Below are 15,391 nucleotides of genomic sequence, written 5' to 3'. Positions count from 1 at the left end.
TTCTATCTTGTCAGAGCTTTTTTAGCATAATCTATAGAATGTGGGGTTAATAATCGTATCAAGATAACTAAAACTTTATTAGAAGAAGGTTCAAAATCGGTCGGAAAAAATGATTTAGAGATCAATCCAATTTCCTTTGGTTAAAAATTCGGATGCCTTTATTTCGAGTTTACTACTTTGATCGCTAAAAGAAATGATTTACCTTATTAAAACTTGTCTATAAGAAGCATATTATTTTCAGTGTAACACCACCTGAATCCTCCTAAACATTGCTATAAACGACTCTCTCTATTAAGTTGCCAAAAGAGTCGTCACTCCATGCCATTTAACGAATCTCCACGAATTATAATAGATTCTCTGACAGTCTATTATGCGTAACGAAACCGACCCGGATCTATATCCGTCCAAAAATGTTGGGGGATGTCTTATGATATTACAAAAACAAGAATCTTTGAGAGACTACCAAGAAACAGGCTCAGGTGAAGTCGATTAGCATTAGCCCTTTAGCTGGGATTCCGTCGATCAATGTTAATTTTCCGATTGTGGGACAAAATATCACATTTTCAAAACCTGGCTTTGAAAGCATTAAGCACGATATTTTAAAAAGTCTCTATGGCGAGGAGTGAACAGAAGTATGATACTTGCTGGCGGTGTCTCTATTCCACTATAAACACGCTATCGTAGACGCAGCAAGGACATATGGTATTCTTATTCTTATTAACAGGGCTATCTAGTGTTTGTTAAAGTCGCTACATCCAAAGGTTTGTGGTTTTTTTTTCATAAGGATCACAACGCGGAGTTTTATTTAAATGCACGTTCAACAAAAAGTGATTGATCCATAAGAAATAATACTATAATGTCAAATTAAAAAAAAAAATGTTCACCTATTTGAAGACATTTTATTTTTTCTTGTATTACAAAAGAGACGCGCTGAGTTGTCTATCACACCTTATTTAATACAACATAGGCTCGCTTATATGGCGAGGAGATTGCACCAAGTCAGCTACTCATGCAGTTGAACTAATAAATGGCATTGATCATGTTTCAATGGTTTTATATTGGCAATTACTTGATTTATTTGAACTATTTTAAAATCGAACATGGAAATAGCTGTGAAATTGATTATTTTCGCGCTTACCTCTATTTCCATGTCTACAAATATACCTGTGTATAGCGCCTTAAATTGCAATTTCTAATTGTGAAAGTAAAATATCAAATTTGCAGATATGTGCATACATGCATGTACATATGTGTATATGTTTGTATGCGTGTGTTAGTTGTTGATATGATATAAGCTTAGACTTATGTTTGCCTTCAAATGTCAATGATTCTGTTTCAAATATTTATTCAAGGTCAAATATGGTTTCGCAAAATAATATTGTTAAAGAGACGTACGCACATACAAATGTCCAAAAATCGTAATTCATCAAATATTGCTTATATTTATATAAATATTTCAGATGCAATAAAACGAACCTTCTTTTATAAATAACATTAGGTCGGATCAATTTTTCAGAAATATGTCAGCCGCTGAAACGTAAAGTCCTACAATCTAAGATATAATATTATATCTGTATGCTTTAACATCGTTCAAACCATTTTATAAAACCTGACTACACAGTTTTAAAAAAATGTAGTTTGCACTACAACAACAAACCATGTAACGCGAAGTTTGAACTTTGTCCAAAATTTCATTAAAACTTTAAAATTTTTAGCCAGAAGTTTTAGAATTTAGTATGCATTATTTTAAACAGTGTTAGTTAAATTTTTCCACCATTTTTATACAAACTTAGTCATATATAGATATATACACAAAACTGCAAAGAACTGAAATCTGTTAAATTTTGTGTAAAGGTTCGAACTTTGATCTTACGGTTTTTGGAATGCAGTGACCTGTATTTCTATAAAAAATTAGCATATTATCAAAAAATTATTGAAATACTGCCAAAGAGACAAGACACTGAGTGCTTTTTTCTCGAAGCATGATTTTCGTATTAGGTTAATGTGGCTTACGGCAGATGAATACATACATATGCAAATGCATACATACCTATGCAAATGCATACATACCTATGCAAATGCATACAGATGCGTGCATGCATTTACCTGTAGAGGCACATTTGGTATACTAAATAGCATTGAAAACATAACAGACAATACAGAGTATAAAACCCTAAAGAAAATTCAGAAATATAGTAATAATAATTTCATAATTTATTGAATGTGCCATAACAGAACCAGCACTTACCTAACGGCAAATCGCAAAGTAAACAGCAAGCAGAAAGTGCACCAGCAGACGCGCCTCCTATTTTTTCCAACAGATGTGGTGCATATTTTTTGAAGCATACTGCCACCCCCACGTGATAAATTCCCAAGAATCCGCATCCAGCAAATGATAGATTCATTCTGTTTTTTAGATTTTAAGTGCCAATTACGTGTTTCGATTTGACAATAATTTTAACCCTTTTTTCAACTGTTGGTACTTAACACCAAAAAACCTGGATGGGTACTGGACCGGCAGTTCCTAGGGTTTTTTTAATTTGCCTTGCAAGTAACTTTTTTCAAAACAGTGACTTATTTCCTCGTTGAATATTACAATTAAACACTTTTCACTTTTTTGTTATTAAAGTACTTTACCACAGCAGTTGTTTAACTTGTGTGCGAATATATTCGATTTTAACTAATTTACTCAACGTTGACTATGTCACTCACTCCGATCTCTCGTAAGTTCTCGCACTTTTCACAGCAGTGTAGGAATTATGTAGTTACTTGTTCAATATATAGGGTTGAATATCACTTGTGTATTTTAATAGTTGAATAAAATTCACAGGAAGTGACTAAAATAGTTCGCTTTTCACGTCCCGACACTAAACTACTATATTTAAATAAACGATTTGTTTTCTCCACTGCAAATGTTCGAATGCTCTTGTAATTCACGCATGTAATATTTATATCATTTGTTTTCGCTTTAATTTCACATTCGCTTGCCTTCGTGCCATGCTGTCGCGTTCTTTTATATACGGTTCGATTCAAAATTGTAGATAATAGAGGTATTCACGCCGAACTTGTTGCCTCGTTGATTGGTAATTGTACGTAAATTTTGATTCTGCAAATTCAGTGAAAACGTTAAGCGAAGAAGTGGCAAGGTGGCAAGCTTGGCAATTTCGGAATATCAATTAGCTGCTTTACAGTCGAGTGAAATTTGCGATACATTTCACTTTAAGCTTAAAATACCAAAAATCGAAACAAAGAAAAGTAAGTACATATTAATTTATATGGTGGAGAATTCGATATTTCAAATATATTTTTGATATAAGTAAAAAATACGCAAATATTTTAGCGAAATAAAAATCCCAAAAGTTAAGTTCGATACATACAACGGGAATTATGCAATATATCCACACGATCGCATATATCCCAGTTCCCGTATTAAACTTAAGAAAGAGCTGGGTTGGACTGAGCCTATGTGCCATTCTTCTAACTGCAATTGGCCGAGATGTCTTAAAGGGTTATATACAGAAAAAACCGAAGTTTCCAGACATTTTGCTGAGAAAACTTTTAACTGTATTTTAAGAATTAGTATTAGTAAAAATATTTATTTGGAAAGGAGCTACAGCGGTGACCACTATATCTCTGAATTGGATCCTCTGAAATTACAAAACCAAACAGATTTCGTTAAAGTAATGTTAAGTCTAGTATATAATCGAAAAAGGTAAAAGACATTTTTTTGACAAAATGGCGGTTTATCAAAAAGAAAAATCGAGTTTTGACCAAAATTTTGGGCTTAAATTGTTTATAAAAAAAATATTTATCGGTGGGAAAAGATCTGCGATTAATTACTAAAAAATATATTTAAGTGGCTCGTGTTAAAATTTGAGTCTAATCGGTTTAACCGTTTTCCCGTATTTGGTCACCGTCTTGGAAAACACCATTTTGAGAAATATGCGTTTAAAGTTTGAAAAGCACTTTGAAGCACTCTGGAACGCCTTTTCAAATTTGTATGGAACTTCGAAAATATTCACCGGAACGATATTAAATTTTCTGTGTGTATTCTTAAATATATGTACATTGAGAAAAAAATCGATTTTTTGAAAATTCTAACTGTATATAAACCCTTAACCTTCTCCGCCCTATAGCGCTGCATTCAAGGGGGTGTCGCAAAAACGACAAGAGTCAGTAGATCATATCCCCATCCTTTACAATTAACACACCGCTTTGCTGTAGTACTACCAGGCGTATTCCATCAGTTCCCGGGGTCTTGTATGGATTAAAGGTCTTTCTTTTGGATTACTCGGTAAACAATTGCCTAGCCAGTTCCCAGTCCGATTGGATCCATCTTGAAAACACCGCACAGAGCTCCGGGATCTGAGTTACGACTCCCGGAAAATGTGCAGCCAGTAAGACGCATGCCTTATATACCTCATTGCACGTATATGTCTCACCTGTCTTCCTGACGCTGAACTTAATATCAACTCTCTCCATAGCCATAGCTTTGAGGAGCCTAGCCGCAACTGGTGTTGAGGTGATTTCTTCACAAAACTTTTTAAATCTACCCCTTGTGGCAGAATCCCAAACTTATCCTAGTAAGTGTTCCTGGGGCTCCTTTCCGCGCATTCTCTTGAGTAACTTCTATTCCCAGTTCAAACCGAATGATCCTGTGGTCTGATTTGAAAGGCACAGAGGAAACTTTGCAATCTGACATAAATTTTTCAACCAGTATGTTACTGAGGTCACATGTTGGTATTTGGAATACACCCAACATTCAGTATATATGTATAAATCAGTACCAGTAATAAGTTCAGGTAGAGACTCAGCCCTTCTGCTAAAGTTTGCGCTTTCCCACTACTCGTTGTGCTCATTGGTATCACATCAAATTAGTAGTGATAGTCTTCTTCTACTGCAGTAGCTAACCAGACTCCGTACCTCTTCTGGGGGAACGGTGTTGTTGTATCTCGCAAAGAATGCCGATGCCACTACGATGCATCTGCGGATCCCGTCCACCAGCAGCTCTGCTTGGGGGAACGGTGTTATTGTATCTCGCAAAGTATGCCAATGCCACTACGATGTATCTGCGGATCCCGTCCACCAGCAGCTCTGCTTGGACCGCAACCAGATTCCGGTTTAATTTTGCTATTAAGCACTACACATGTTCTAGGTTTCTATTGTTAGTCCAGTGACTTGCCTGGATATTTCAGAACCAGTGACTTGCCTGGGAGAGACTACCACCATGGGAGTTATGGTTGACCTTGGGACTATTTAGCCTAATGGACCATTGCCCTCAACCGTAACCATGGATTCCGAACGGGCTGCTTTGTCCCCGGCATCTTTCTGCCTCCATGGTCTTATGGTGACAAAACTGAACCCCATCCTTCTCATGTACGAGTCTTCGTCTATACCCATATTAAGACTGAGTTCCGTATCCTCAATGCCGCTGCTCAGAATGCGACACGCTTCCGTCTGTAGGCAGTCATTCTGGAACTTGAGCAGCCCGATCGCAAAGTCTGGAGACTTGTCTGCACTCCTCGGCAAGCACACCGTCACATTGTGCGTAGGGGATATATCGTCCCCCCTTTTGGTGTCAAGCTGCGGCGCTCGATGCCTGCGGGGTAATCTGTTCGCTTTTCCGCTTTACAGCAGGTGCGGGAACAGATTTTGATTTCTCGCTTTTCTATTCTGTTGCGAGTGCGGGTGCGGTACATTTCCTGTCTTCCATGTAGCGGTATTGGTTCCGCTTAGCCGCCAATGCTACACAGGGTCGGTAACCAACCCGTCCTCTAGCAGCGGTTGTTGCTCCTCGAGGATCTCCTCGCTTTTCTGTTTTTGATACAGGGTCTGTGGTGACTAATCCACTCGGTCCCACGCATCTAGGACTGATTCGTTGTAGGTAAATGGATCATGCCCAATTCCGCCTTTGAGAGCCCCGCAAAGTGGGTTTAGCCTAGCTTTTTCCATCTGCCCTTTTTATTATTATTATAATTGTTTTTGTTGGAGGATGGTTCCATGTGTAGAAGTCCACGCAAGTGGGGAAAGTTACTGATCGCCATTCACTTGGGAGTGGCCAGGACGATTCTTCTACATATGGTTCAAGCAGCTCACAACGGCCGGGATTAGCCCACGTATCCTCTGGGTAGCTTCCGAACACCCGTTCGGGAGTGAGCTAACGTGAGAAGGCGAAGCATTCCAGGATAGCTGGTTGTGCGCTGGGTTTGGGACCCGCCACTTAAAAATCCCCCCCAATGAAAAGAATTAACAAGCCTCGGATGAGAACTGCCTTTACTGATGACGACCCCTGCAAACGAAATAAGGAATATGATTTGAGGGCATGCACCTGGAATGTCCGGTCCCTTAATGGGGAAGGTGCCTCTGCCCGGCTGGTTGATGTCCTCGTGAGAGTAAAGGCTGACATCACTGCCATCCAAGAGATGCGATGGACGGGGCAAGGTAAGAAAACCATAGGACCTTGCGACGTCTACTACAGCTGCCATGTAAAGGAGCACAAATTCGGTGTCGGATTTGTTGTGGGAGAGAGACTTCGTCGCCAAGTACTGTCGTTCACTCCGGTGGACGAGCGTCTCGCAACAATCCGCATCAAAGCCAGATTTTTCAACATGTCGCTAATTTGCGCCCACGCCCCGACGGAAGAGAAGGACGATGCGACCAAAGATTCCTTCTATGAGCGCTTGGAACGTTCCTATGAGCGCTGCCCCCGCCACGACATAAAAATCGTGCTTGGCGACTTCAACGCCAGGGTGGGCAAGGAGGGAATTTTTGGTCCCACAGTCGGAAAATTCAGCCTGCACAACGAAACATCCGGTAACGGACAGAGGCTGATCGACTTCGCCGGGGCCCGAAACATGGTAGTCTGCAGCACCAGATTCCAGCATAAAAAGATACACCAAGCTACCTGGCTGTCTCCTGATCGGAAAACGCGAAACCAGATCGATCATGTTGTGATAGATGGAAGACACGCTTCTAGTGTATTAGATGTACGCACGATCCGAGGACCCAACATCGACTCGGATCATTACCTTGTTGCAGCCAAGCTGCGCACCCGCCTCTGTGCAGCAAAAAACGTACATCTACCTGCGCAAAGAATGTTCGACATCGAAAAGCTGCAATCACAACAGACAGCCAGAAGATTCGCCACTCGACTCTCACTCCTGCTCTCAGAGAGCACTGCCCAACAAACCGGCATGCGCGAGCAATGGAGCAACATTTCTCGTTCCCTACGTACCGCCGCCGAAGAAGAAATCGGATTCCGGCGAGCCCGAAAAAACAATTGGTACGACGAGGAATGTCATGCTGCCGCAGAAAGAAAGGATGCCGCCTATAGAGCCACGCTGCGATCGGGCGCAACGCGAGCCATGTGGGATCGCTACAGAGAGCTGAAAAAGGAAGAGAGACGTATTATCCGAAAGAAGAAACGAGAGGCCGAAATACGTGAGTGCGAGGAGCTTGAGATGCTGGCCAATAGGAACAACGCCCGAAAATTTTACCAGAAAGTTCGGCGGCTTACAGAAGGTTTTAAGACCGGGGCGTTGTCCTGTAAGAACAAAGACGGTGATCTGGTGACTGACGTACAGAGCAATATTAAATTATGGAGGGAACACTTCTCGAACCTGTTAAACGGTGACAGCTGCGCATGTCATAGAGAATGTGAAGATCCCGATACCCCAATCGTTGACGACGGAATTGTCGTTCCGTTACCCGACCATGACGAGGTGAGAATAGCAATATCACGGCTAAAGAACAACAAAGCCGCGGGCGCCGACGGACTGCCGGCTGAGCTATTCAAACATGGCGGCGAGGAGCTGGTAAGGTGCATGCATCAGCTCCTATGCAGAATATGGTCGGATGAAAGCATGCCTGCCGATTGGAATTTAAGTGTGCTCTGCCCAATCCATAAGAAGGGCGATCCTGCAATTTGTGCCAATTACCGGGGGATTAGTCTTCTAAATATCGCCTATAAGGTTCTAGCGAGCGTATTGTGTGAAAGGCTGAAGCCCACCGTCAACCAACTGATTGGACCTTATCAGTGTGGCTTCAGACCTGGAAAGTCTACCATAGACCAAATATTCACAATACGCCAAATCTTGGAAAAGACCCATGAAAGGAGAATCGACACACACCATCTTTTCGTCGACTTCAAAGCTGCATTCGACAGTACGGAAAGGAGTTACCTGTATGCCGCGATGTCTGAATTTGGTATCCCCGCAAAACTAATACGGCTATGTAAGATGACGTTGCTCAACACCAGCAGCGCCGTCAGAATTGGGAAGGACCTCTCCGAGCCGTTTGATATCAAACGAGGTTTCAGACAGGGTGACTCGCTGTCGTGTGACTTCTTTAACCTGATGTTGGAGAGCATCGTACGAGCCGCAGAACTGACATCATCGGCCTTAACAACCGCGCTGTTAGTTCTGCCTTCTCCAAACTGGATAAAGAGGCAAAGCGAATGGGTTTGGTGGTGAACGAGGACAAAACGAAGTACCTCCTGTCTTCAAACAAACAGTCGGCGCACTCGCGTATCGGCACCCACGTCACTGTTGACAGTTATAATTTTGAGGTTGTAAAAGACTTCGTGTATTTAGGAACCAGCATTAACACCGATAACAATGTCAGCCTTGAAATCCAACGTAGAATCTCTCTTGCCAACAAGTGCTACTTTGGACTAAGTAGGCAATTGAGCAGTAAAGTCCTCTCTCGTCGAACAAAACTAACACTCTACAAGACTCTCATCATGCCCGTCCTAACGTATGGCGCAGAAGCTTGGACGATGACAACATCCGATGAAGCGACGCTTGGAGTGTTCGAGAGAAAGATTCTGCGTAAGATTTTTGGACCTTTGCACGTTGGCAACGGCGAATATCGTAGACGATGGAACGATGAGCTGTATGAGCTTTACGACGACATAGACATAGCGCAGCGAATAAAGATCCAGCGGCTTCGTTGGCTGGGTCATGTCGTCCGAATGGATACAAACGCTCCGGCTTTGAAAGTATTCGATGCGGTACCAGCTGGTGGTAGCAGAGGAAGAGGGCGGCCTCCTCTGCGTTGGAAAGATCAGGTGGAGAGGGACTTGGCTTCACTTGGAGTGTCCAATTGGCGCCGGTTAGCACGAGAAAGAAACGACTGGCGCGCTTTGTTAATCTCGGCCAAAATCGCGTAAGCGGTTATCGCGCCAATTAAGAAGAAGAATTGTTTTTGTTGGGTTTAATTTGTTTATTTACGTTCTTCTTATTCGTACGATTGCCTGCTTGACGAGGCATTGGTCTTGGTCGTCGTTCTCGAGCCATCGTGAGTCGTCGCCTAAACGACAATTGCTCCCGGTGCCTGAATTCGCTTTGAGATTCGATTAAGCCCCTGCACCTCGTCCAGGTGCCTGCCGTAGCAGGAGTTTTACATTATTAATATAGCTAATTTATTTACTTTTTTTATTATTTAATTTTCTTATAAATTACACTTATATAACACCGCGTTACACACATTCTGTCCTATGAACCAAATATAATATACTTTTTCGGAAAGGGGATAAAAAATAAAAATACACGTTTATCGGCGATTTTCATGTACACGTCACAATTTTTTTTTTTGTATTTTATAACTTTAAACGAGCAATTCTTGTATGCATATCTGTATAGCCACACGATCTTAGGATTAGCTTAACGGATTTGAATGAAATTGGGCACACAGATAGTGTATCACATTTCTAGACGTTTCACCTAGGTGTTGCCACTGACAATGTTTCACAGGGTTGCCACCTGTTCGAAATTAAAAAAAAAAAATTGTACGAGATATGCCTATGTGGGTATCAAAAGAAAGGTATTTCACTCCGCATTACAATAGAGATATAAAACCCCGATTGGATCACGGGAAAAGGGTTAAAAATTGATCCAAAGTTTATCACACAGGCGGACTACGAGCTCTATATTTTATACATAAAAAAAGATTCTGACGTGTACATGAAAATCGCCGATACACATGTATTTTTATTTATTATCCCCTTTCCGAAAAAGTATATTTGGTTCATAAGACAGAAAAAAAGTTTGTTTTTGTAACGCAGTGTAATATAACACAATTGAAATGAGAGGTATGGTAATTGGATATGCTTTTTAATGAAATTGAAATTATACTATTCGGGCAAATTTTAGAAAAATATCGTTATACGAATACATACATATTTTTATTTCTTCAATACGTTCAATAAGTTCCAAAAGCAAAAAAACAATATCGAGATTCTTCACTTCATTCTTTAAATAACAGTGAATATAGCAACCAAAAAGTCTGCGTTCAATTATGGAAATGGCTTTATAAATAATATACATAAAATGGAAAATTAATATTTTGTTGGATAGCCACAATATTTCAGGATTTCACTCGTCTATTTAACATTGAGTTAAATAATTTATCTGCTTCCTCAGTTGTAATATTTGGCCATTCTGCTCGCATAACACTTCGCAAAGTCACTCACAGATGCTCAACAGGATTGAGATCCGTCTACTGTAGGATGTTTTGAGTTGCTTCGAAGCGTTGTACCAAATCTAAAACTATACGATCTCGGCTGTGTTTTGGGTTATTTGGTTGGAACCAAAACGTTCTTCGACACTCTGCTTCAAATCTCCTTTTAAAACGATCAAATACACATATTTATTCATGGTCGATTCAATAAAATCGAATTGATCCACAATATTTGCCGCTATGTAGTTTGTGTTTGACTGTACCAACAAAATTCTGTTTCTCAAGAGCAATTCCTGAATTTAAATAATTTGACGACCTCTTCCAAGTCTTTGAAGGCTATTTATTTATATACAGTTCAGAAACTATTTTTATATTGTACATCCACAATTTTATAATCATTTTTCTTTCCGATACACTGGTTTATTTTCCTTTGGTTTCCATGTTTTCAAATTATTACTTTTAAATAAAATTTGAAATTGAGTTCGCTAACCAATCAGTTATAACAACAACGAATGAAAAGTTAGCAAAAACGAAAAAAGTTCCCAATAAAATAACGATATTATTAGAAGAAACAAAATGAACGCAGACGCATAAAAACTACATTTTCTCAAAAAGTCATACATCAGAAGAAGGTATTTTAATAATTTGTGTACTATATGTACTTAGTTTTGTAAACAGTAGTTTTTGAGATGTTGTAGTTTTTTAAATGCGTAAATTGACCTTTGACCTTCAATAGCTCATTTATTCTTTATTGTTTAGTACATTTTTTTCTTAGCGAAACGGTGCGTATTCTTTACTTATTTCACATTTTCTCTGTGGCTAAAACGACCAAAATTGCAGTCGAGAGCAGCAAAAAAGAAATGGACGGAGGAGTAGAATCTAATTTTAGATTTTTTGGCGGAATATGTGAAAATTGAGGAACGTGTATGCCGCAAATAAAAGACATATTTTGTATGCATATCACAACAAAACACATTTACCGAACTTGTAACTAACGTACCGCCAAAGTAACAAAAATGGTGCGGATAACTCTAACGACACAACTATTTTCACATCAAACTGTGAATAGAATGTAATATTTAAATTTCGAAATTCCATAATGGAACAATTAGTCACTAAGCCACAAAAACTCACCGATGTAAATTTTTTCCGCATACGCAATTTGTTGATACAGAAATTTGAGAAAAATAGATTTTCTGGGATGCTCATGTCAGCTGATATATCCCTATAAAATAGTTTCTCAGTTTACACTTTGTGAAAGTTGGGAAATACCAAATATTAATAAAGAAATAAAATGTATATATGTATATGTATATTCTGTCGTCCAAGTTTATACAGTAAATTGCCTAAGAAAACACTCAACGACCACATTTCTGGTGTTTCTATTCTACACCCTTAAACTACAAAAAGCCAATCGGCTGTTACTGAAATTGAAAAGTTTTTACAAAATCCGTGATATCTAGGAGTTTATTTTTTTTAAGGTCGTAATAGTATCCCAAAATACAACTCTTTCCCATTTTAAACCCATTATCCTACTTACTGCTGCTACTGTTGTTGTTGTTGTAGCAGTAATAGTAGCCCAGTCAGTGTAGAGTATATCACCGGTCATCTTCGTCTGGCTCATCTAAAGGTAGGCCCAGGAAACATGCTGTTGGGTCCAGAGGGAGAGGGGTGTTAAATGAGTAGGTTTTGAAGGGCTTGTGAAAAGGTGATTAGTGTGGTGTGGGGTGCCTTCACATGCCGGACATATATTTGGTATGTCGGGGTCAATTCTGGATAAGTAGGAGTTTAATCTTCTACAATATCCAGCACTTAATTATGCCAGTCTCGTGGGTCTCACGGGTGGTTGGACTCCGATTACGGCATTCGGCGGACGGGAGCTTAAGAAGGTGGTAACAGTCCCCCGGTGAATGTCGTTTATGGTCTGTCTAAACACTGTCTGGTCCAGTAGATGTATGTAAGTTTTGTCCTGGATCTCGTCGGCGTAGTTTAGTTGGTGTCTCCTGACGTGCCTGGGAGGCGGCTCAGGCTCGAGCAGGTGTCTGCAAGTCTGAAACTTGCGGTAGCACCCTAACAGGAACTGGTTGCTGAGCAGTTTGTTGTGCTCCATTAAAGGGAGCATCTGTGCCTCATTGTGAAGATGTTGAATGGGGGACATCAGGAGGCAACCCGTCGCTGTCCGAATAGTTTTGGCATGTCTGAAGCTTTATCCACTGCGAATCACTGGTTCCAGGCGACCAGAAAGGCACAGCATAGTTTAGAACCGGTTGGCCAATTGCCTCAAATGTCGATAGCAACAATTCTTTGTCTTTGCCCCAAGTGCTGCCGGCAAATGATTTGAGGACCTTGTTGCGATTTTGTACTTTAGTGGCAATTGCGGTGGTGTGCGCAGAGAAGGAGAGCAAACTGTCAAAGGTTACACCCAAAATTTTGGGGTTGTTTACTGTCGGAATTGGTATGTCATCGACTTTTACCTTCAGGAGTAGTTTGACCTCCTTTGTCCAGATGGTAAAGAGGGTCGGCGTGGACTTAGTGGGGGGAACTTGGTCGCAGTAAAAAAGCGAGAAAGGTCGGTGAGGTAGTTGTTCACTTTGGAGCACAGGCCACCGATGTCATTGCCCGACGCCATTATCGTGCAGTCGTTAGCGTAAGACCCCAGGGAGACTCCCTCTGGTGGTTGGGGAAGTTTCGAGATATAGAAGTTGAACAGCAAGGGTGAAAGGATACCATCCTGCGGAACACCGTGCTTGATCTTCCTCTGTTTAGATGTTTGATCTCGAAAATCTCTGACGAGTGACGACCGCTCAGATAGTTGGCGGGCCACCTCTTCAGCCCTGGCAGGAGTATCGACTGCTAAATATCATCTAGTAGCGTGGAATGGCTGACAGTGTCGAAAGCCTTCTTCAAGTCCAACGCTACTAGGACAGTCCTCTCGCAAGGGCGGTCTTGGTTAAGCCCGAGGTTTATCTGGGCGTTAATGGCGGTGAGTGCTGTGGTGGTGCTATACACTCGTCGAAAACCCTGCTGATATGTAGCTGGGGCCAGGTGTTTCGTGAAGATTGGGAGTAGGAGCGCTTCAAGTGTCTTCACTACTGGGGAAAGGAGAGTTATCGGACGATAAGATTCCCCTTGGTTGGCGGGTTTCCCAGGTTTCAGTAGTGGGACCACTCTCCCTGCTTTCCACTTATCAGGGATGATGAAAGTGGCCAAGGACAAATTAAAGACCCTTGTGAGAAATCCTACTTCCAATTGTCCCAGGTGCTTCAGCATCAGTGTGTTTATTCCGTCAGGGCCAATGGCTTTGGATGATTTCGATTTGTTGATGGCCCCCAGAACCTCATCACCGGAGAAAGTAAGTGACACACTATCGTTCGTCAGTTTGTGCAGCCGTCTGGTGGCACGACGCTTGGATCTGTCGGCCGGAGGATGCAGTGTGAAAAGTCGACTAAAATAGCTCGCGCATCTCTTCGGGTCCGACGAAGTACAACCGTTAAAGGTGGTGGCCACTTCGTCGGGTTCGACAGACACCTTACGGTGAACCAGAGCTTACTCACACCAGTGGTGAAATTGCAGGTCTTCAGATGCTCAACCCATTTGGTCCGCTTGTGGTGAACTACCAGTTGCCGGATCTCCAAATTGAGATCACTTATGCGGGGATCCCCGGGATCGATCTGGCGTAGGTGGTCACTCTCGTTTGGTACACTGGCTGCTTCGGTTGGGAAATAAGGCCGTATGTCCTCGAGCCTTCCAGCGGGGATGAAGCGAGCCGCAGCAGCTGTGAGCACCTTTCGGAATGCGCGTTCGCCTGCGCGCATATCGGTGGGGATGGGAAGAGCGGCGAAGGTGTATTCGGTGAATTCCGTGAAGCCGACCCAATTAGCTTTTTTAAAGTTAATATAGGATCGGTGGTTCGCGGAAACAAAGTCGGTAGGTCTTTCAATCGAGACGATAATGTGCAAGTGGTCTGATGCAAGCGATAGCATAGGTCGCCAGGTTATCACACCCGCGCTATGTTGTCCACTACGCTGGTGGGGGTGTCGTTGTTCACAGTGCTGAATGTCGAATCGGCTATCTGCTCTGCCAATAGTTGTCCCCTATGATCGTTTGGCAGGCTTGAATGCCAAAGATCGTGATGCGCATTGAAGTCACTTACAACCAATCGGTGTTCACCTCTGATGAGCGCAGCTATATCAGGGTGATATCCTGCTGAGCAGCACTTGCCAGAGGGTATGTATATATTGAAAATTTCGAGCTCGGCATCGCATGACCGGACAGCTATTCCTTTACATTCTAAGGTGCTCTCCCTGCGGTCGATCCCTTCATCGGTGAGATGATACTGCACTGTGTGGTGGACTATGAACGCTATGCCACCACTGTTGACTCGCTTGCGATCAAGTCTGTACACGTTATAGCCATCCTTGATGATCAAAGAGCTAGCGTGAAGCTTGATTTCTTGGACCGCAGCTATCGGAATAGCGTGCCGGCTCATAAAATCAACTATCTCGTTGACCTTACTCGTAAGTCCATTGCAGTTGAATTGAAGAAGCTTAAAACTTCCCATGGGACCCGGTTCTACGTTACCGGAATACCGGAATTACTCGGTTTTTTCCCTACCAAGGGCTTCCGCTGACAGGATGGTAATCATATTTGGTGAAATGTGTTTTGTCGGACCCGACCCGAAGAAATGCTCGAGCCTTTTCAGGCAACAATTCATACTGATTTGATAAGCCTGTGCAAAATTTCGAAGAGTTACTACGAAAACCAAGTCGATGACGAATAATAAACATTTTTCCAAATGGCACATTTCAGTGTGTAAGCAAAGGTACTCCGGTTCCATTTACGAATAATTATAACAATGTTTCAGAGTAGGCGTAGCACTTTAGCAAGAACGGATTCACTGATTAAAACTCTTTTAATTTACAACTGAATGTTT

General features: G+C 41.7%; 2 protein-coding genes across 3 annotated transcripts in view; one reads left to right on the top strand and one right to left on the bottom strand.

Annotated features, from left to right (window-relative positions):
• LOC128860806 (patatin-like phospholipase domain-containing protein 2) overlaps positions 1 to 2,952 on the bottom strand; it is a 55,811-nt gene extending 52,859 nt beyond the window's left edge. Inside the window, exon 1 of one of the 2 annotated variants that reach the window (XR_008454299.1) lies at positions 2,249 to 2,951. Coding sequence is in view for 1 of the 2 variants with exons in the window: in XM_054098558.1 (XP_053954533.1) it covers positions 2,249 to 2,405 (157 nt within the window). In the remaining variant the exon portion in view is untranslated. Of the gene's footprint in view, positions 1 to 2,248 lie in introns of both variants that reach the window. The other variant, XM_054098558.1, reaches the window with a different exon arrangement.
• A 116-nt stretch (positions 2,953 to 3,068) lies between these two features.
• Positions 3,069 to 15,391, top strand: part of LOC128860807 (deformed epidermal autoregulatory factor 1) — a 42,390-nt gene continuing 30,067 nt past the window's right edge. The window contains exon 1 of the mRNA XM_054098560.1: positions 3,069 to 3,255. The gene's annotated coding sequence lies outside the window, so the exon portion shown is untranslated. The remainder of the gene's footprint in view (positions 3,256 to 15,391) is intronic.

Source organism: Anastrepha ludens, chromosome 4 (genome assembly GCF_028408465.1).
Source record: "Anastrepha ludens isolate Willacy chromosome 4, idAnaLude1.1, whole genome shotgun sequence".
NCBI classification, from domain to species: Eukaryota; Metazoa; Arthropoda; class Insecta; order Diptera; family Tephritidae; genus Anastrepha; species Anastrepha ludens.
The sequence above is the reverse complement of the archived record's forward strand: the minus strand, read 5'-3'. Positions and strand labels throughout refer to the sequence as shown.